At 47.5% G+C, this 22,560-nt stretch overlaps 1 protein-coding gene across 1 annotated transcript in view; it reads left to right on the forward strand.

Moving 5' to 3' along the window:
* The window catches only part of LOC119390962 (poly(A) RNA polymerase GLD2), a 592,309-nt gene that overhangs the window by 546,553 nt on the left and 23,196 nt on the right, over window positions 1-22,560 (forward strand). The window contains exons 7-8 of the mRNA XM_049414992.1: window positions 11,038-11,101; window positions 21,140-21,418. Of these exons, the coding sequence (XP_049270949.1) occupies window positions 11,038-11,101; window positions 21,140-21,418 (343 nt within the window). The remainder of the gene's footprint in view (window positions 1-11,037; window positions 11,102-21,139; window positions 21,419-22,560) is intronic.

The following is a 22,560-nucleotide window of genomic DNA, read 5'->3' on the forward strand; positions in this document are numbered from 1 at the left end:
GCACAGAAACTCGCCACTGATGTGATGAGCCTATCGGAAGGAAATGCGTCCATGCCGGTATCTGTCTCCGAATTCGGGATTACGCACAGTTCGTGCCGCAGAAACAAAGATCGCCGCAGATGTCCAGGCTCTTCGTGGAGGACAAAACGTCCTTACGGTACGGTAAAGCGTGCGCAGGAGAACCTGAATGTGGAGCACACCACCAGTGCCGTGCCGGGACGGAAACTGCGGAGATGGAAATGCACACATCATTTTCATGCCACATTGGTGCACTACCGCCCGGACCAGGCTTCAGCGCAGATTCATGTTGGAGACGCGGGAATGGTGCAAGAAGAAAACATATATTCAAGTGACATCGCTACATTGCGGGCGAGGTGCAATGCACAGAGCTAGTTTCGTTCGTCTTGAACCGGACCACGTTCTGAAGCCCTGTACATAGGTTGTGCATGTTGACAAAAACGAAATGACCTATGTCACATTTGTCCCGTCCCCCTCGGAGGATGTTGAAAATAAAGAAGTGGGGCATGAGCTCGGGGAGAGGGGCGAGAGACTGAAGGAGGGAGGAGAACGAAATGAGATTCGGAGCTAGCCCTTACACAGTAAAGACGTCTACAACCACGAGTCCTCGTTATTTATAACATCGATCTAGAAGAAAAAAACGCCAGGCCTGCGCGAAAAGCGCAGCACAGTCACAGCGAAAACTGGAAGAGCGGCATTTCTAGAGCCCGTTATAAACTCTCTTGTGGCTACTAATAAAAGTACACCAGCAACGTACCCACTACGGCACAAATCATAATTTTTGTGAAGTTGGGAAGCATCCGCCACGACATTATTCATCATTCTGTGGAGAAGCAAGGTACCATCTTTGAGGCATTATATGCACTTTGTTCGTGCGATGGCTGATGACGATGAAGAATTATGGCTGAGTCCTTTGTAATGGGTTGGAATCTTTAAACGACCCACTAGTTATGTAATTCGCATTGTGTGACTCCCGGTCGTTATTTAACTCTCCCACCACGCTTATAACATATGTTAACATGAGAAAAAGAGAGAGAGGGAATTAACTTTATTGAGACCCTGAGGAAATGGATCATGGGAGCGTTATGGACTTCCTTGGCAACCAATAGAAGTTCACTTGCGAGGAACCCACTACGCTATAAATCATAATTTTTGTGAAATAGGGAAGCAGCCACTATGCAATTTTTTGTCATTCTGCGGAGAACCGTGGCACCCGCTAAGCACCTCTAAGGCATTATGCGCACTTTGTTGATGCTGTGGCTGATGACGATGAAGAATTATGGCAGAGCCCTTTGTAATGGGTTGGAAGCATTCAACAACTCACTCGTTGCGCAATTCGCATTGTGCGAAGCCTGGTTCCAGAATCTGCATTGTGTGATGCCTGTTTGATTTTTTACTCTTCTACCACGCTACATTACATAAGTTAACGTGATTCGTTCCCGACATGAAGCCTGCATGGGGTCTTCTTGCGAAGCAGTTTCAAGCACCGGCATGGCTCTGAGGTAGAACACTGGGCTCCCACGCAGAGGGCCCAGGTTCGAACCTCGTTCCATCCTGGAATTTTTTTCTTATTTCGAGCGATAGTGGTTACGGACACCGGCGGCGGCGGACAATTACGGCGCCAAAAACGGCCCTTGTTGTGACCTCATAACAGCTTTCGCTCTAAAAGAACCTGGCTTTCGCCTTGGAGTCGTCTTAGGGGAATGCATTAAGGACAGCGTGACTCTTTAGCATTGAGGCACTGTTGTACGTCATGCCGTTTTCTACCACTTCTGCTGATAATGATAACCACATAGATGTATTGAGAGTTTTATTTCAAAAAGTACAATTTTATTGTTGCGGTATTTGCTTGTTTGTGACATGCTTGTTTGTGACAACTGCTATGCACAAGCAGATGCTTAAGAAGTTGAAATACCTCCAGCCACAAATTCTTGGAGGAAACCCGACGTTTCGAGACCGGCTTGGTCTCTTCTTCAGGGGTGACTGTGCTGATCAGGGGGGCTTCGTCGTAGCTTGTTTTTGGCTCCGCCTTTCTCTTTCCCTCACATTCCGGAGGCCGTGCACGTAGATCGGAGGCATTGTTCCGAGGGACCGGTTCACATTCGCAGGTGTGTTCTGGATGTGCCACGACTCGAGTAAGAGCCTCCTTCCCAGATTCCTTTCCGTTTCTATGATGGAAGCGCCCTCGAAGTCAATTTTGTGGTCGTGCTTCTCGCAATGCTCTGCAAGGGCACTGTGTTGCATTTCCATCTTTCTGACGTCGTTTTTGTGTTGGCGCATTCTTTCCAGGAAGCACTTACTCTCGCCTATGTAGCTCGCTGGACAGTCAGCACATGACACTTTGTAGACCACGCCCTGGTGTTGCTCCCGGGATGGTCGATCTTTCGGCCGCGGTAGTAAGCGAGCGAGCGTTGAGGCCGGCTTGTGAACCACCGTGACCCCAGCTTTTCCAAGAACCCTGGCGAGCTGTTCGCTAGTTCCCGGAACATACGGGATGACGACTCGTTGGGCTGGTTTCTTCGATACCATTGTATCCGGTGGGGTGGCCAGCGTGGGAGGAGGGTCGCGTTTGTCGTTCGCAGGTGCGTCTCCGCGGTGGGGAAGCTGATCTCTCGGCATGCGGCGTGCCACAAAGATCGACCATCCCGGGAGCAACACCAGGGCGTGGTCTACAAAGTGTCATGTGCTGACTGTCCAGCGAGCTACATAGGCGAGAGTAAGTGCTTCCTGGAAAGAATGCGCCAACACAAAAACGACGTCAGAAAGATGGAAATGCAACGCAGTGCCCTTGCAGAGCATTGCGAGAAGCACGACCACAAAATTGACTTCGAGGGCGCTTCCATCATAGAAACGGAAAGGAATCTGGGAAGGAGGCTCTTACTCGAGTTGTGGCACATCCAGAACACACCTGCGAATGTGAACCGGTCCCTCGGAACAATGCCTCCGATCTACGTGCACGGCCTCCGGAATGTGAGGGAAAGAGAAAGGCGGAGCCAAAAACAAGCTACGACGAAGCTCCCCTGATCAGCACAGTCACCCCTGAAGAAGAGACCAAGCCGGTCTCGAAACGTCGGGTTTCCTCCAAGAATTTGTGGCTGGAGGTATTTCAACTTCTTAATTCTTCTACCCAGCCAGACAGACTTCTGTCGAAATGTTTACATTTAAGTCTTTACGCACTGACTTTGGTCAAGAGGCAGCTCTTCTCGCAAAGCGTTACGTGAACGTAGCACGAGGCATCACGACCTATCGGACTCATCTCGACTTCTCGAAGACCTGCCGGGAGATGAACGCAATACCGCGAAGCCTTCAACTTAAACGCATGGTGCACACGGCGGAGGGCAACAAGATCGTCGCACAAGCTGAACGACGCCTGCTCAAAGCCCGAATCCATGAGTGCCACAACGTGATCAAGAAGAAGGAATTAGACCTGTTCTTCCTTCGACGACAGCTACAACATCGACTGCCCAACATCTTTCCGTCGTTGGAAGAATTCGCGCGGGATGTGGCTGCAACAACAGCTCGGAAGCAACAAGCAGCTCACAAAGGCAAGCTTGCGACGCTTCAAGGGAAACGCCACCGCAGTCCGGTCAACGAAAATTTCGTCGTCAACTTGTCCTCCAGACAACTCTCCCCGACCGAGCACGACGTGCTGGCAAAGGGACACAATTTTAACACGACCACGACGTGTCCGCCACTACCAAAGATCATTGCGGCTGCCGAGGAAGGCATCAGGAGACTCGACAGTGGAATTCGAGAGAACATCCGTCTCAAGGCCATCGGTGTACTATCAAAAATAGGAAAACACCGTGAGCACAACCTGTCGAGAGAGGAGAGCAATGCGATCCGTGCGCTCCGAAAGGATGAAAAGATTGTCATCCTCCCGGCCAACAAAGGCAACGCGATGGTCCTGCTTGATAGGGAGGTGTACGACGACAAAGTTCAGGATTTGCTCCAAAGCCCGGCCTATGAAAAGCTGACGAAAGACCCCACACCAAGAGTCCAAAGGGAACTAAACAAGCTTCTGGCGGATATCTTCAAAGGACACCAAGAGGCAAGAGCCATCTATCTCCAGCTGATCTGCAGGAACGGCTCTGCACCAGGATTTTACGGGCTTCCAAAGATCCATAAGCCCACCATCCCGCTCCGTCCGATCGTGGATTTTACATCTTCTCCACTCCGTGCGCTGTCCCAATATCTCCACCGGACTCTGGCGCCGCTCGTGGGAAAAACACCAACCCACATACGCAACGCCAGCCACGTGGAGCGCATGAAGGAAGTGACCGTGAGCAGTGATGAGTGCCTCGTCTCGTTCGACGTCGTGTCCCTGTTCACCAGCGTGCCCATAACACTAGCGGTGTCTTGCGCACGGGCAGCTTTGAATGACGACGAACTCCTGAGTGAAAGAACCTGCCTGAGCACCGATGAGCTGTGCCGCCTACTGGAGTACTGCCTCAAGGGAACATACTTTAGTGTCAACGGGGACTTCTACAGACAGGCCAACGGGACCGCGATGGGAGCAGCCGTCTCCGTTACAGCTGCGAACCTCGCAATGGAGCACGTAGAAGAGGCAGCACTGCGTTCCTTTATTGAAAGGCCGAAAGTATTTGTGAGGTATGTGGACGACTGCTTCTGCATCATAAAGAGAACAGCGGTAGACAGCTTCCTCGAACATCTTAACTCCGTCGACCAAGCAATCCAGTTTACGGTGGAAAGAGAACAAGACGGAGCGCTACCGTTCCTCGATGTTTTAGTACGACGACAAGGCGAACGCATGACCTTCTCGGTGTACAGAAAACCAACGCACACCGGCAGGTATTTGCATTTCACCTCGAGTCACCCCACTGCCCACAAAGCTTCCGTGGTGTCGGCACTCTTTTCACGAGCAAGAGCCATTTGCACATCAGAAGGAGAGAGAAAGAGAGAAGAAGAGAGGATCGTGGCCGAGTTAAGAAAGAACGGATACACGACAGCTTTCATCCGCCGTGTGGCACGCCGCATGCCGAGAGATCAGCTTCCCCACCGCGGAGACGCACCTGCGAACGACAAACGCGACCCTCCTCCCACGCTGGCCTCCCCACCGGATACAATGGTATCGAAGAAACCAGCCCAACGAGTCGTCATCCCGTATGTTCCGGGAACTAGCGAACAGCTCGCCAGGGTTCTCGGAAAAGCTGGGGTCACGGTGGTTCACAAGCCGGCCTCAACGCTCGCTCGCTTACTACCGTGGCCGAAAGATCGACCATCCCGGGAGCAACACCAGGGCGTGGTCTACAAAGTGTCATGTGCTGACTGTCCAGCGAGCTACATAGGCGAGAGTAAGTGCTTCCTGGAAAGAATGCGCCAACACAAAAACGACGTCAGAAAGATGGAAATGCAACGCAGTGCCCTTGCAGAGCATTGCGAGAAGCACGACCACAAAATTGACTTCGAGGGCGCTTCCATCATAGAAACGGAAAGGAATCTGGGAAGGAGGCTCTTACTCGAGTCGTGGCACATCCAGAACACACCTGCGAATGTGAACCGGTCCCTCGGAACAATGCCTCCGATCTACGTGCACGGCCTCCGGAATGTGAGGGAAAGAGAAAGGCGGAGCCAAAAACAAGCTACGACGAAGCCCCCCTGATCAGCACAGTCACCCCTGAAGAAGAGACCAAGCCGGTCTCGAAACGTCGGGTTTCCTCCAAGAATTTGTGGCTGGAGGTATTTCAACTTCTTAATTCTTCTACCCAGCCAGACAGACTTCTGTCGAAATGTTTACATACAAGCAGATGCTCAATAGCCTTTAATGGCAGCTGTATGCATATTGCATCCATCGCAGTATGGCTCAAAGCAAGGTTTCACCGCACTGTGTTGCATGGTGGCCGCTTCACAAAAAGACGAAAAGATGGTGGAGTCGCTGCCATTGCTGTGATAGCATGATGCACTTGTGCTTTACAAGACTTTTCCTGGGGCAGTCTGAGATGCCAACTGTATTTTGAAACTCTAGTAGTCACTACCAAAACTTTCTTCCCCAGTGTCATCCCCAATGGTGCCTGTTCATTGTGGAAGGATGCCTGGCAATATCAGTCAACACACAATGTTTCGTTTGGCCCAAATTATTCTGCCGCTGGCTGCATTTTGCAGTGATGTTATATACAAGTGATAAGTTCTGTTTTCTGCGACTGTTCAAAAGGGCACAGAAGATGTTGTCGGTTCAGTGCCTGGCACTTGTGGGAAGGGCATTCCTCCAGGCTGCTCACAAATGCCAGCTAGCTGCCCAGGATGTGCTGACGCTAAACAAGACGAGATCAGCATAATTGTGCGTGGAACACAATTCAAAATGAGTGAAAAATGAACATGAAAAAGAATAGAACAGAGAGAGATAATCAACATTTTTTCATTGAATCCAGTGATTCCACTCCTGCGCCAACTGCGCCAAAGTGCACCAAATTGTATTTACTGCGCCATCCTGATAATATCGACGAAAATTGCGCCAAACTGCGCCAAAGTATCGGGTTTGGGGGCGTCTATCACCGGCAATCGCATGGCCGGCGCGTCAGAACATGTACAGCTTGATCTTGGGGCTGCCAAAGTCGCAACCATGGACCAAGAATTATTCCGCTGAATAAATAGTGCTCGCGCGTGCGTCCCGAATAAGCCACGATGCCATGCACGGTGCCGACGCAACTTATGTTCTGCAAGTCGGCTCGACAGCTAAACGCGCTCTCCGCAGAGGCTCGTGACGTCTAGGCCTCTCGGTAGCGAGAAAGTGCGACGGCGATTCATCGGCGGACGTCGTCTGTTCTAGAAATGCTGTTGATAGCTCGTTTCAAGCGTCGCACGGCACGTAAGGAAAGCAATGTTCTGTAATAACTACATGTGTGCTGCTAAAATGTCTGTCACTTCTGTTTCCGGACATTGCGGAATGAAATCTGCGATCGCTAGCAGTATATATATGGAACAATATCGAATTTTCCTTGCTTCCCGTTTATGGAAGAGCACGCGAACGGTGGAAACGCGTTCACACTTTTCCTCAGATATACTTTATCCATGGATCTTCATTCGGAAGAGCTTTTTCGTAATTGCTTATACCAGCACGTCCGAGTTTAATCATTCTGCGGTAAATACCCCCTAAAAGGCCCTGCCCTTTCGAGCTCACGTGCTAGGGTTCCAATTCGAATTTTTTGCTTGCTTTTTAAAAATGTCATCTCATTAATAAAAGCATATATCCTGGTCGGAGCAGCCGCAAATACGCAGCTGTCAGTAGCGGGCCCGTCGCTGACGGCCCACAGTGAAGTGGCTGCACCATGTTACACGCCCGCCCCTCGCTTTCGGTGGTCAATAGCTGACGGGTAAAAAAACTCAGTTTCGCTTAAGGGCAAAGCAATGAATGCGATACCAACAAATTGTATTGTTAAACGAAGTAAGTCTAGTAGCTAACTCTTTTGGATTCGATCTCGCGTAACGCAACAAAACGCTGGTTTAAGGGAATATGGCCGCTGGAATATGGCCGCTCCAGGAACCGAACCGTTTTCTTGCTCTGAGTTCTCTAAACACGAAGTAAGCATTGAGAGCACAGCAAGTTTACGAGCCGTCTCCTGATGGCTCGAGATGGCGCGCGCGCAAGCGACTGCGCCCTTCGAACGATGCGGTCCCCTCCCCCCCCCCCCCACTCCCCTGGCATCCTTTCGTGCTCCTTACGAAAGACGGGCGGGGCGTTTCCTCTCTGTTTGATGAGCAATCGACGGCAGGCCTACACGCGTTAAGATGTTATCTCATGCGCTGTCCGTGCGACGGAGACAGACGGCCGGCTAGCTTAATCTCCGCTTGAGCCGCGTTCGTCACCAGCGCTCGCGAGCTTTTACCCGCGGCTAGAATGCGCGTGGTGATGTTATTAATTTGGTCTTTATACAGAAAATTACGGCAATGGCAACGGCAAAAATCTGTGGAGAGCGTCCATATAATTGTTATCACAATAAACATTTTTAAAAAGTTGAGGAGCCATTTCACTCTGTGAAGTGAATGATAAGCGAAGCTGTTTCGCGCATGGCAAGGAGGTGACATGGTGGAGGATAGTTTGGTATGTAAGGCCAGGTTGTTAACGTTCAATATGCAATATTAATGCGAAAGCATCAGATGCTTTATCAAACAGGAAAATTGACCGGCGGCGGCGTCAATCGATTGATGCAAAAAATAATCATGTGATGGCGTCATCATCACGTCATAGATCGTCAAAACTTGGGACGTCATCATGGCATTATATATCGTGATGTCACGTGATGACGCCACCACGACATCGTCGCTTTACACTGCTTCCGTAATCGGTGCGCCGATCATGGAGCTAGCGGAAAACCAGGTGAGGTGCAGAAAGCATGCAGAGAAGGAGGGGGAGGATCAACCCGTCGATCGAGAAGAAAAAGAATTTGGCTTTGGCCTTGGAGTTTTCTTAGGGGAATGCCTTAGGGACAGTGTGGCTCTTTGGCATTGAGGCACTGCTGTACATCACGGCGTTTGTCTACCACGTCTGCTGATAACCACATAGATGTATTTAGAGTGTTATTTCATAAAGTGCAATTTTATTGATCTGGTATTCTGTTTATTTGCTAGTGTCAAAAATAATCGCCGAAGAGGTTAATTCAGAACACTCAACTGCATGAGCCCTTATTTTTTCATTAGCGAGTGAAGTATGGAGTTCTCCTGAGATGATTTTTTCCATGAGATTTGCAATGAATCGAAATATTTCTAGCCTTCATAAGAGCCTCCCATAGTAATACTTCGGTGCTTGAATGTTATTGCAATATGCTTCTGTAGTGCACTCCAGGATGTAAAAATTCGCTGCTCCAGAGTGCTCCCAGATGCAAAATTATCTGCTCCAAAGTGCTCAAAGATGAAAATTTTGCTGCTCCAAAGTGCTCCAAAACGGAAATTTTGCTGCTCCAAAAATTGCTCCAAATCAGAAGTCCTCGGTAGCATCACTGATTGAATCATTTGAACTACATCATATATGTTGACCTTGTTTGCTTTGACTTCAACTCATGATTGAGCTTCTTTGTTTTAGTGTTTGCATAAGTACAGGTCAGCTGTTATGTTTGCCTTGTATTACCCAATGCGAAAAACCAACATTGAAAGGCTTAATCGGGCAATAATTTTCATTTAGATCAACAATTGTACTTCATTGCACTGTCTAAGTAGAATCTATTCAATTCTCTGTTGCTTAATTGATGTGGCCACAAAATTTCTCTAAACGGCACTGCAGGTACTGACCACGCTAGTTGTGTATGGAAGGTCTATGCCCGATAATTTTGTTGAGCTTTTACCATGTAAAACTCTCGAATTTAATTTCCCTAACGCTTCACAGTATGCACCCTTAAGTCATACAAGTTCATAAATGCACATCTGTGCATGCTGCATTGTCACCTGTGCCTACATTGGCTCTCGCTGAAGCCCTGGCCTCGAAGGAGCTTACGCAAGCTGCGTTGCTGGATGACATTTCATATGCCACACTTGCCGTTGAATTGTTATGTAGCTGCTCTATACAGCCTTGCCATAAAATAAAAGGCCAGTGCTATGAAAAGCACAACAAAGTCCTTTCAGCACATGTTATCATAGCTTTGGCGTTTTAAGACCGACAGTCCTGCATTTATTTTGTTGCAGTTGCTGTAAGAATTGCATAGAATGTGCTTCAACAGCTGTCATTGTTAAAAGTTACACTGCACCTATGTGTCTTGTTTTCCTGCAGACTGTGGCATATTGATTGTGGCATGTTGGTGAATACCAACACTAGAGTGCATTGTAGTCTCTACGCCAAGATATGCCTGCTGCTGTTGATGCACAAGGCCAGACAACAACAACAAAAAAAAGAACAGCAAAGCAAACTTGTTCCAATGAGAAGACAGTAGTTCGGTGCCATTCCAAGTCATGCCAACTCACATGCTGGTCATTAGTGTCATGAGTGCTATAAATTGCCATTATGTTATTAGCAAAGAGCAGCATTTAATTGTTTGTGTTAACCCTTTGAGACGCTATGTACACGATTGTGTACACCACTTGTTTTTGCTATTTGTATCCACTAGGGGCTAAGAAAGAGCAAGGTACATTGAGCTTTGGATGAATTGGCCCTCCTGCATAATAAATTTGTCTTCATTTAGCTTCATTTTGCAGCGTGCTGTTCCATATGATCACTTTGCTGAAGGCACTACCATATTTGACAAGTCGTTCGACCTGCTGCTTCCCGCATTCCACGTTAAAAGTATAATTTTTCTTTGCTGAACATGGACATAACCGAAAACTAATTTGCACTATATTTCTAGCCTGAGATTTCGTTCTATTTATGCAGAAACACCATGAAGGGCTTCAGAATAAAGAGATTTTTAATTACATAGTAATTAGCAATGATTACTGCAACACACATAAATTAAGTATTACGACATTATTTTTGTTGCAATATAATATTGAGTGTCTTCAAATAACATTGTATTGACTTGACGCACTTACAGACATTTCCTCATAGGTGGCGTCTGAAAGGGTTAAAGAAGACAGCATCGTGGAGTAACCCCATAACTTCCTTTAAAAAGGCATCAAAGAAAAGTACTAAGGTTCATTTAGAGTGCTAAAGTCTACTCTGATAACCGTTTGAAATCATTAACTTAATTGTTAACAAATAAAATGAAGGTCATGGTTCAATTTCATAAATTTCGTTCTGCAACTCCCGAGTTGGTGTGTCACTGTGATTTCATCAAGCACTTATTTTTCATACTACACGGTAAGTGTTACTCGAGAATTTCCATCTACATTCCGAGTGCATTGTCACTCATATTTACCAACAAAATATTAACTGAGCTCTTTGAAATCTGTAACATCATGGCCCAAGCTGGTGTGGGAACTTCCAAGTTCCACGTCTTTCCTCAGTGCGGCTTTTCTGGTTTCTCATGGTGGGAGTGCAGTTTTAGGTTACTAATACGAGTGAAATAATTTTTCTTTTTTGTAGTTGCAAGACAAGGCACCGCTTAATGAATATAGATGTTCTCACCACCTGTGCAGGTTGATCAGCAGCAGCAGGCAAAACCTATCCTCACACGTGTGGCCCGCCTCTTGACCAGGACAGGTGAGAATGCAGGTGCCACATTTGTATGACTGACCACTTAATGGATATTCTTGCATGGACACAATTCGTGCATGGAAACATTGTTTGGGTGTGATAGCATATGAAAATCTGTAATTGTAGCGATTCAATATCGCAACCATTCGTACTTTCTCCATGACTCTGTCTTGTTATCTCTGGCCCCATAGGGAACCAGCGCTGGAGTTTCCGTGGTGTTGGCAGTGCCGCCCTGGCGGTCAAAGCGCGCATACTCCAGCCGCTCCCGCGGACGAGAGTGGCGACTGGTTGAGGCGATGCGGGCGCGTATCGCCGAAACAAAACAAAAGGATGCTGGCGATACTGTTGCGCATTGAAGTGCCACAATACATAGAAATGAGGGAGGACGTATCCTTCTACGCTTTTCCTTCTCAAACATATGAACAGGAACGGATGCGGCACTGCATCCCGGCAGTCAGGCGAGCACAGTATGTTCTGCTCTTGCTCTCCTGTCCAGTGGCGTCGAGCTGGTTTCTAAACCGAATTGCGCGTGTCTGCTAGATTTATTCGATAGTGAGGGCCACCCGTGGAAACCGGGGCCAACGAGCAGAATTTAATCGATGTTTTGTCGTAAATAAAACGTACATATTATGCAGCATGCGGCATATGTAACAATTTTTTCATCTGACCACCACCAAGCTCCTTCTGATGACACCGCATGCAGTGAATGATACGATAGGCAGGTAGTCTACATTATTTGCAAACAGTTACGCAGAGGGAAAGGTGTCTGTCCACGAGATGCGTACGGGGGCATGTTCGCCGAAGCCACTGAACTGTTATGAGAAATACGTACGCGATGGATGCCCCCGTTGAACTTCACTTGTGCTACAGACAGAGTTCTTGTCACGAACAAAGCAGCGGACTACTCGAAGCTTAGCTTTCTGGAGTCAGCCGATGCGGTAAAGCTTCTTTGTGCATTGGCTTCCGCGGAGAAGTGACATATCGCAATTTATGCCTCGCTAGAAAACGGTCAAATGTCTTGGATTTTTACTCGCCGTTTAATTCGCCTAACGTACTGTGTTAGTTTTTTCGCTTGCCGGTGTCTGTTAGAATAAACGTGTCTGATCAACATCGACAATTGCTGGCGTTTTAAGTGCCGAACAAGGTATGATTATGAGGCACGCCGTAGTGTGGGAATCAGGATTAATTTTGACCGCTTGGGTTTCTTTAATGTGCACATAAATTTCAGTACGCGGGTGTTCTTTGTGTTTCAACTCCATCGAAATGCAGCCACCGTGGCTGGGAATCTATCCCGCGCCCTCGAGCATAAGAGCGTGACACCATACATGCTATGCTAGCACGGTGGTTTGCTTGATCAACGTCCGCGTGCATACACACCGCGGGCTGGGCATACATACCACGGCAGAAAAACATTGACGAAGCTACACCTTGCCTCTTACTTTTTTTTTACTGCAGTAGTGGGCAGCTGGTATCGACGCAGCACGTCAATGGATATAATAATAATATCTGGGGTTTAACGTCCCAAAACCACGATATGATTATGAGAGACGCCGTAGTGGAGGGCTCCAGAAATTTTGACCACCTTAGGTTCTTTAACGTGCACCTAAATCTAAGTACACGGGCCTCAAACATTTTCGCCTCCATCGAAAATGCAGCCGCCGCGGCCGGTATTTGATGCCATGACCTTTGGGCCAGCACTCGAGCGCCATAACCACTAGACCACCGTGGTGGGGCCTTATCAATGGAGGCTTGTGAGCCTGCACTAGCTTGGCGCAAATCGCAGGACGCAAAGAGAAAATGGTGACGACAGCGTCGCCATCACGGCACAGCACTGTCTCTTCGATGCCGTATGCACAGACATAGTCTGTACCAGCATGTACCAACTAGCCCAACAAAAAGTTCTATTAAGACATAGTCTGCTTTGCAGGGCTTCTCTCCGTTTTCCAGTGCTTTCCTGAGAACGTAGCCTTCAAACAAAGTTATGTTTTTCTGAACCATCGTGCAGTATTACTGGCGCAATGGCTGCTCAAGCTGTTCGCGCCAAAATGAAGCACGAGAACGGCGCGTGCGCTCACCGTGATACAGTGCGGCCGGTCGTCTGGGCGCGAGCGGCTGAGTTATGTCGCGACTCCCCGACAGGCACCCTTTTTCAGCACGCCACCTATTCAGCGCTGGTTTCCCATACAAGGGCAAACTGCCAAAATGACTATGTACTATGCATTAGGTGCAGATTAAAGGACTGGAGGTGGTAAAAAATACTCCGATCCCTGCTAAGGCGTGCCTCATAATTATTTCATGATTTTGGCACAAAAACCCCCAGAATTAAAGTCTTCTGTTTTGAAGCTCTTCTTATGGAGTGGGTAAAATGTTTGCAGTAAAGGTTAGACATGATTGCGCCGCCTATTGCAAATCTTCTTCAGCTGTGATCTAGTGGCTACAAAGAGTTTCACCCGGGTCCTCCTTAATTGCAAAAATATTATGTTTAGTATTTACATCTAAATACTATATAACAAATTTGCTGTTTGTCTTGCACTTAGAGCTCTTTTCTATTGCTGAATCTAAAATGTATTGATTACACGACCAATTTGATAATGATGCATTTTATGTGACAGCTGCAAAACATGGCACTCAACATTCCATTCAAAGTTGTTGGTGTTGAGCAATGCTTATTCTCCTGATTGCGAGGGAATATTGTTTGGAAGTGCATGGCCCAACTCCTAACACTTTCCTGTCCGCGCCTATACCCATGGATAGCCCGCTATCGATGGTTTTCAACTTCAAATTTTGCCATGCTAGAAGCACTTACGGACAGCTAACTTCACCCATCGTATAAAGCAGGAGCTATTTTTCCGGTTTCCCTTGTTTGTTTATTTTTTCCGCTTCAAGGGAGCTCTAAAGTGCCACTTAAGTTGAGAGGACCAAGCACTCGTAGCTTCAAACATGGCTTCGACATTGCGTGCCCCTGCCTCTCAAAAATGGCAAATTTCGGTGGATTCCAGCGAGTCTGAGTCAGAATTTTTTTATGTAGACTGCAGCGCAGACTCGGAAGGTGATTTTGACGAATCGGCCTGAAGCACAGACAGCGAAAGTACGTCAAACAGCCACGGAACGTCAGCAAGTATCCACCAACAACTTTCATTTTGATCTCCGAACCGACTCGTCACTGCTGCGCTCCATTCGAAAGATATCCGGCATGTTCTAAAGGTCACAGTTCTTATCTCTGGGGTGTCAACATCGTTTGAGCGGGACTACTTGCCAGCGGCTGCTGAACGAGTGGAGTTTAGTGCGAGAAAACGGCCCGGAGTGGACCTCGACATTGCGCTCCGTAGTGCCATGCGACGTTTTGTCGGAGCCGTCTATTTCTTCATGCTCTTCTCTACCTGAGAAATAATCACCGTGATGTGCAGCACAACTAATAAATATTGTAACGGTCATGCGACAGACTGAGAAGAGGAGGAGAACAACAAAGAGCTTTTGCAAGGCCGCAGCGCACTACCACCATCGTCCATCTCCTGTAAATAAAACCATCTCATCACAACTCGCTGTAACAATATGCATGAATGCATACTCTTGAGCAAAAAGCAACGCAGAAAATGAATTTCCTCAAAATATGCTGTGCAATCCTGTGCTTCACAGGATTGCACAGCATGTTCGGTCCCTGCCGGCGGCAAGTTATCTTTTCATCCACTTTACTTTCTTCACACTTTATCCGAATTACAACGAATAACATCCCCTATACTTTCTTTGGCATTATTGTCTGTTAGTTCTCATTAATATTGTGTCTAAGAAATGAGCCCTTAAAAGTAATCGTCTTTCCTTCATTCATAGCGAAGGTCTCGTTCTGGCAGACTTGATGCCTTCAGGTAGTATGCGAGGGATTATTGGTCAACTGCCAATTCGTAAAAAGATCACGTGCTACGTGACGCCAACAGGCAAAAAAAGAGTGTTCCACACTCGCTGCCATGGCTGCGACTGGCGCTGACTAACACTCCCAGGTTTAAATGCACATATATACCCCATAAAGTGGACAGGAGGATGACCGCCGCCGTAGCTGAGTGGTAGAGCATCGGACGCGTTATTCGAAGGTCGCAGGTTCGGTCCCTGCCGGCGGCAAGTTATCTTTTCGTCCACTTTACTTTTACTTTCTTCACACTTTATCCGAATTACAACGAATAACATCCCCTATACCTTCTTTGGCATTATTGTCTGTTAGTTCTCATTAATATTGTGTCTAACTAAGAAACGAGTCCTTAAAAGTAATCGTCTTTCCTTTCTTCGATGAAGGCTCATGCAGCTCAATAGCAGCACTAACTGTGGACCTCACCACAGCTTCCTCTCCTTGTGATAATCGTCATCATGATCTGATGCTCGGTATGATCAGTAAGGCTCTCTGTACAACGGAACGGCAAGCGCTGGTACAGGTCCTTTCCCGGCATGTTGCTGCATTTGACATTGAACATGGAGATGCGCCACTTCAGCTACCATCATCCCGCACTCGCCACAGAATAGACACCGGCTCAGCACACCCCATCCGCCAGAAGCCCTACCAAGTGTCATCCTCCGAGCACAAAGTTATTGCCGAACAAGTAAAGGACATGATGAGCAAAGGTGTCGTTCAAGAGTCGTCCAGCCCGTGAGCAGCCCCAGTAATCCTTGTCCGGAAAAAAGATGGTTCCTGGAGATTCTGCGTGGACTACAGGCGTCGAAACGCAGTGACGAAGAAGGATGTTATCCCCTACCGCGAATTGATGACATCATTGATTGCTTGTACGCCGCTTCTTATTTTTCAACACTTGATTTGCGATCGGGTTATTGGCAAATACCGTGACTCCAGATGGCCTATTCGAATTTAATGTTATGCCTTTTGGCCTTTGCAATGCTCCTGCCACCTTTGAAAGATTTATGGACACAATACTACGTGGTCTAAAGTGGGAGATATGCAAGTGTTACCGTGACGACGTTGTAATCTTTGGCCACACGTTTGAAGAACATAACAACCGTCTCAGCCTTCTCCTCGACTGCATCAAAAAAGCCGGGCTGGTTCTGAATTCCAAGAAATGCCGGTTTGGCGAACATCAAACACTGGTTCTGGGACACTTAGCAGACAAGGATGGCGTCAGACCCGATCCTCATAAGATTGAAGCAATGAGCTCCTTCAAACCACCGCAGTCTGCACGAGAACTTCGTTCATTTATCGGGCTATGTTCGTATTTCCGTCGTTTTGTTCCCCGGTTTGCCGAGATCGTGTACCTGCTGACAAGTATCCTGCGACAGGACGCGGCCTTCAACAGGACTCCAGACTGTGACGCCTCATTCTCCCAACTTAAGTTTATACTAACGTCAGCACCACTCTTGCATGACTTCGATCCATCTTGCCCGCCTGAGGTTCACACTGATGCTAGTGGTATCAGCATAGGAGCAGTGCTTGTACAACGTCACAGTGGTACAGAGCATGTCGTCGCATACACCAACCGTTGCCTGAGCAAATCTGAACGCAATTATACGGTTACGGAACAGGAATGCCTGGCAGCTGTTTTCACTGTACAGAAGTTCCGCTGTTATCTTTACGGGAGACCATTCAAGATAATTACCGGCCATCATTCCTTATGCTGGCTGATCGGTTTGCGTGATCCCTCTGGTCGCCTTGCATGTTGGGCGCTGCGCCTTCAGGAATACGACTTTACGGTATCATACAAGAGTGGCCGTCGTCATGCTGACGCCGACTGCCTCTCTCGGATTCCTCTTGCGACTACCGACTGCGATACTGATAATTTTGATGACTGTCTCGCTGCTGTTACTAGCACGTTTCCCGATACGGCCAACTTTCAGCGAGAACAACACAACAATCTCACCCTGGATCCGCTTTTTGATGCCGCCCGTACTTCCCAAGGCAGCGGTCGCTTTACTGTTCGGGACAAGTTGCTCTACAAGACTAACTACTCTAGGCCTGGAGCACGTTTTCTGCTAGTTGTCCCCGAGAGCCTCCGCTCCGATGTTCTACGTGCCATGCATGACGATGTGACATCCGGCCATTTCGGCTTCATACGAACGCTGCACCTCACGCAAGAACGCTTTTATTGGCCCAAGATGTACGAAACAACAAAGTGCTATGTCGCTAGTTGCGAAACGTGCCAACGTCAACTGGCCACTGCAGCGCCAGGTCCCCTTCAGCCATTGACACCACCCAGTACGCCTTTTGAACAAGTAGGAATTGACCTTTTAGGTCCATTTCCTTTATCTAACAGTAGGAACCGCTGGATAATCGTCTGCGTGGACCATCTTACACGGTATGCGGAAACAGCAGCCATACCCTCTTCCACCGCTGCTTCCGTGGCGGTCTTTTTGCTGCACTCCGTGGTCCTTCGCCATGGCCCACCGCGTGTTATTATCAGTGACCGTGGCCGCCAGTTCACTGCTGATGCCGTTGAAGAATTACTTCATATGTGCACTACACAGTTCTGTCATTCAACACCGTACCATCCGCAGACAAATGGTCTCGTTGAACGGGCAAACAGAACGCTGACCAACATGCTTGCCATGTACGTTTCCTCCAATCACAAGAACTGGGATGACGTGCTGCCTTTTATCACGCGTACAACATGGTGAAACACGAAACAACGGACTTTAGTCCATTTTATCTCCTGTACAGAAGGTTACCGCGAAGCCCTCTGGACACTTTCTTACCCTTCATTCTGCACAATGACGATTCTGTATTGCAGAGCTTGTGCCTCGCGGAAGAAGCCCGTCAAATAGCTCGTCTTCTACTCTGGCCTCACAACGTCGTGCAAAGGAGCGATACGGTGACCGCCACAAAGAAGTATCGTTCGAAAAAGGCGATTTGGTGTTGCTTTGGACACCGCAACGCAACCGGGGATTGTGTCAAAAGCTTTTGTCTCAATATTCAGGCCCATTTGTAGTTGTGGACCGTCTCGGCCAACTCACTTATGTAATAGCTCGTCTCCTGAGCAATGGTCGACAATCAAGCGCAGCTCACTCATATTGCTCGCCTGAAACCGTTCGACCCTCCTTGACCATCCTCACTCACCCTACGGGCTTCGTCTGCGTGCGGGGGAATGTAACGGTCATGCGAAAGACAGAGAAGAGGAGGAGAACAAAGAGCTTTTGCAAGGCCGCAGCGCACTACCACCATCGTCAATCTCCTGTAAATAAAACCATCTCATCACAACTCGCTGTAACAGAATAAGACGGCAGCGCTCACTTCCGCTACAGCAGCTGACGTCTCATTCTTCCTGCTGCACTCTGTCATTCTGCGTCACGGTGCTCTGCGTGTTGTGATTAGTGACCGAGGACGACAGTTTACAGCGGAAGTTGTTGAAGAACTATTACGCCTTTGTGGGTCTGACTATTGGCACTCGTCCCCCTACCACCCTCAAACAAACGGCCTGACTGAGCACATGAATCGCACCTTGACCAACATGCTTGCCATGTATGTGTCGAATGACCACGAAAATTGGGACTCTGTTTTGCCATTTGTTACGTACACATACAACACAGCGAAGCACGAAGTCACCGGGTATACGCCTTTCTTCTTGCTCTACGCTCGCCATCCCCAAAGCTTTATCGACACAATACTTCCTGGTCTCCACACGAAGACTTCTCAGTAGCCCGGACTTTATGTCGTGTTGAAGAAGCTCGTCAACTGGCTCGCCTCAGGACTATTTCGTCACAAGATTGAGCCAAAACTCGTTATGACGCTCGACACACGCCTGTCACATTTGCTCCTGGAGACTTTGTTTTGCTTTGGACGCCTGTGCGGAAAAAAGGATTCTGCACGAAGTTTTTGTCCAGGTCCAGGTCCAGGTTTTGACCATACGTCATATTGAGACGTTTGAGTGACGTCACGTTCGTCATCGCTAAAGTGTCCTCTGACAACCGGCGGTCACGTATAACCCAAGCAGTACATGTTGCCCGCCTCAAGCATTACCACCATCGGGCTACGTAACTCGCTCGGAGAGCTTCGTCTGCACCCGGGGAAATTGTCACGCTGCATGAGTTCGCTGGTGCCAAGAAGAGGAGGAGGTAGAAGGGCGCACGAGCAGGGGGCCGTTGTGGGGCTGACCGTCCTGTCCCTTGCGCCGCACTAAACACCTCTCATTATTCTCAGCCTGTAAATAAATCAATCCATACCATCGTTACAATATGCATGAATACATACTCTTGAGCAAAAAGCAACGCAGAAAACGAATTTCTGCAAAATATGCTGTGCAGTCCTGTGCTTCACCGCATCACGTAACTGCATTGTGCGGTGGCACGATGGCCACTAGGGCTAACGTTTTCTTTTGTATGTAGATAATGACTACAGATAGAATGCTTATACACTATAACCTCATTATAACAAAGTCACATCTGATACGAAAATATCTTCGTTGTATCTGAAAATTTGTTATAAACATGCATTAATAACACTGTATCTATGAGAGGACAATTTGTCATTTACTTCATTATAACCGATAATTCGTTATATCCATGTTCGTTAGATCGAGGTTTGAGTGTATTGCAGGGATATTCTACATGGAATTTTTTGTTATTACTTATAATGTATATTTAGAAATTTCTTTGTGTTCAATTGGTGCAAAGCAGCATTGATGTTTTTACAGAGTGTTCTCATTTATGTCAAAAATTGTCCTACTTAAGTGTTTTTTTTTTTTTTTCGGAAAGTTCTTGAGAAATGTTTGCTTAAATCTAATACCATTAGAAAGCGCATTCCCTGTTCTACAAATTCATACCATATATTGTAGTATCAATAATATTCTGTGGCAGTAGAAAAAATGTTTACCAGAGTACCCAAAATTGGCCTCTTTTCCCACAGACAGGAAAGTATTAATCACTGGTTCAGCCTCATCGCCATTCCTGTCATTCTTCATGAGAGCTGTAAGGAACTCATATTGCAGATGGGTATCTTGCTGGAAAATGAGGCATTATTGATTAACAACCGCCATTTCACCCCAGCCTGGCAGAGAAAGAGCTTGACAGACAACATCACCGATAACACTGCTGTTCCAGTTATTAGAAGCATATTGTAGCAATGTAGGGCTCCATTCAGTTTCGTTGCAACGGCGAAGCTATGAATGTGGTAGCTAGAAGTTGGAATGTTATATGATGTAAAGGTAACAGCTAACTGCTTTAGTATCGGATCTGGTATAACTACAAAACACTGGGGTAAGGGAAGAGAACATGGCTTCTTTGGCGAGCGAAGCAACCGTCATTGCTCTCTATCGGTTCAACGCGAAGTAAGTGGTGTGAGCACAGCACAGACTAAGGTATGAGCCGTGTGCTGATCTTCGTCGAGATAACGCGCGACCATGCCCGTTTGATCAAAATTCGCCGGCCAGAGGGATGCAGTCCTCCTCCAGCATCCCTCCATGTGGCTTCACATGACGTGCATTTCATCCCTCCTTGAGCCACAATTGGTGGCTGCCCTCACATGCTTTCACTTGCGCATGTAACGTGCAGGGCGATGTTATCCATTTGGACTTTATATGCAACATGACAACGACGGCAAAAATGTGCCTCAATTGTCCATATACGAATTGCTATCACGATAACTGCTTTACTGTTCACTATTTATTGATATCTGGGGGCTGAAAACAAAATTGTGCTGGTTTTGTGAATGTTGTATTTATGTGTGCATTGTCTACACTGCTCTAGTTACTAGGTCAGGTAAAAAAGCATGATGTCAACAGCTTCTGTTAGCTTATTGGTTAATTGGAGAAGTTCTTAGTGCCACGTTTTGTTGTCTGCAGCTCATGGGAAGGAGAGGCAAATTGTTGATGTCAACCACATTTTAGCCTCTTTTTAATGTACAGTTGAACCCCTTTATAAGAGACACGCACCGGGGAGCAGTTGTTGTCCCTTATGGGAGAAGTCTCTTATAAGCAGGGTACCATGTTCTCATTTTCTGACCAAGCTCTATTTCTTCGTGGGCACACAGGCGTCTCTTATACCCAACTGTCTCTTATATCAGTGCCTCTTATAAAGGGGTTCAACTGTAATTTAGAGCTGGCCCCTGTTTTTTGTGTGCAGGCTGGTGCATGGGCGGCCGACCAGAGGTGATTCATGCCAAAGTGCCCATCGTGCGCTTCCGCGACCGCACCACAGGTGTTGAGGTGGACATGAATGTGAACAATGTGGTTGGGTTGCGTAACACGCGACTGCTGCAGTGCTATGCACAGCTGGACCCACGCACAGCCCCCCTCGTACTAGCCGTAAAGGCATGGGCCTCGGGACGCCACATCAACGAGGCCAAACACGGGACCCTGTCGAGCTACTCGCTTGCGCTCATGGTCATCCAGTACCTGCAGTGTATGTCTTGCTTGTCTGCTCAAAGTTTGCATTCAACTGCTTGAAAAACGGCTGATCACTGGTTCAGATAATGCTGTTTTTTATTATGATCCACTGGCTTTTGGTAATTTGCTCATGCTTCACATTGTTTTGGTTAAATATAGTTGCAGCTGTTCCTTCCACAAAATACCTTCTCAATTCATGGTAAACAAATAACGCTTGTTTAAAATGCTTAGGCTGCCTTAATTGCAAACAGTTTAGTGCATGATAATTAGTATGAAGGCAAACTACTTGCATACTAAAGGCAAATAACAATTTATGTCAGAGTGAAAGCTCAATGTACAACAACGTCTAAAACGGCAATATTATCAACAGCAGTGCCCTACTTAACAAGAAATTAAGCTAAATGTATCACACGATGAGCGCCACGAGCACCACATTTTGGAAATGATCCCGATGACGTGAGAGAGTTCAACTAGAATTAATCACTCGTAATCAAACTAGCTGCAATAAAAAAAGAACCTTCCGTGCATCAAGAGACATCATAAAATGCTGCTTGTTCGTTTCTGTTTGATTCATGGAAAAAAGAACCTCTTTGGCGTTGCCATAGAGAGCAGCGCGCATGGTTCAAAGGTTCCGTTTTCGCCGAACTGCGCTTCGCCCGGCACCCTGCTTCGCTCACGCGGTCACGTCTCACTGGTAGTTTCGGTATCGCATACTGCCGCATGTGTTTTGCGCGCTCGTGAAAGTCGCTCTGAGAGAAAGTTGACAAAATGCCCCATGCATGTGATGTTGCCGGATGCCCGAATGGCATACGTTGCCAGTGCATGCCGCTGCGCAGTAAAGGCGGGCAACGTTGGGCATAGCAGCAGTGACGTGAGAAAGACCGCTTTCAGGCGGGTGATTTGAAGTGCGCTAACGCGATGCGGACCACTAAAATGAGATTTTATTTCAAAATAAGCACTTCCTTGGCATAAAAGTAGCACTACGAGGTTTCTGGACCATTATTTCAACAATCAACGTAGTCTTAATATTTGCCTTTAGTGTCCCTTTAAGCTGCAAGCCACTAGATCTCTAGTCGCCCAGTGTTTGCGCATGCACATGAGCTGCAAGATGGTGTGTGCTTCCCACCTGTTTGCTGAGCACAGTAGACTCAATAAACG

The sequence above is a fragment of the Rhipicephalus sanguineus genome, chromosome 4 (genome assembly GCF_013339695.2).
Source record: "Rhipicephalus sanguineus isolate Rsan-2018 chromosome 4, BIME_Rsan_1.4, whole genome shotgun sequence".
Classification (NCBI taxonomy): Eukaryota; Metazoa; Arthropoda; class Arachnida; order Ixodida; family Ixodidae; genus Rhipicephalus; species Rhipicephalus sanguineus.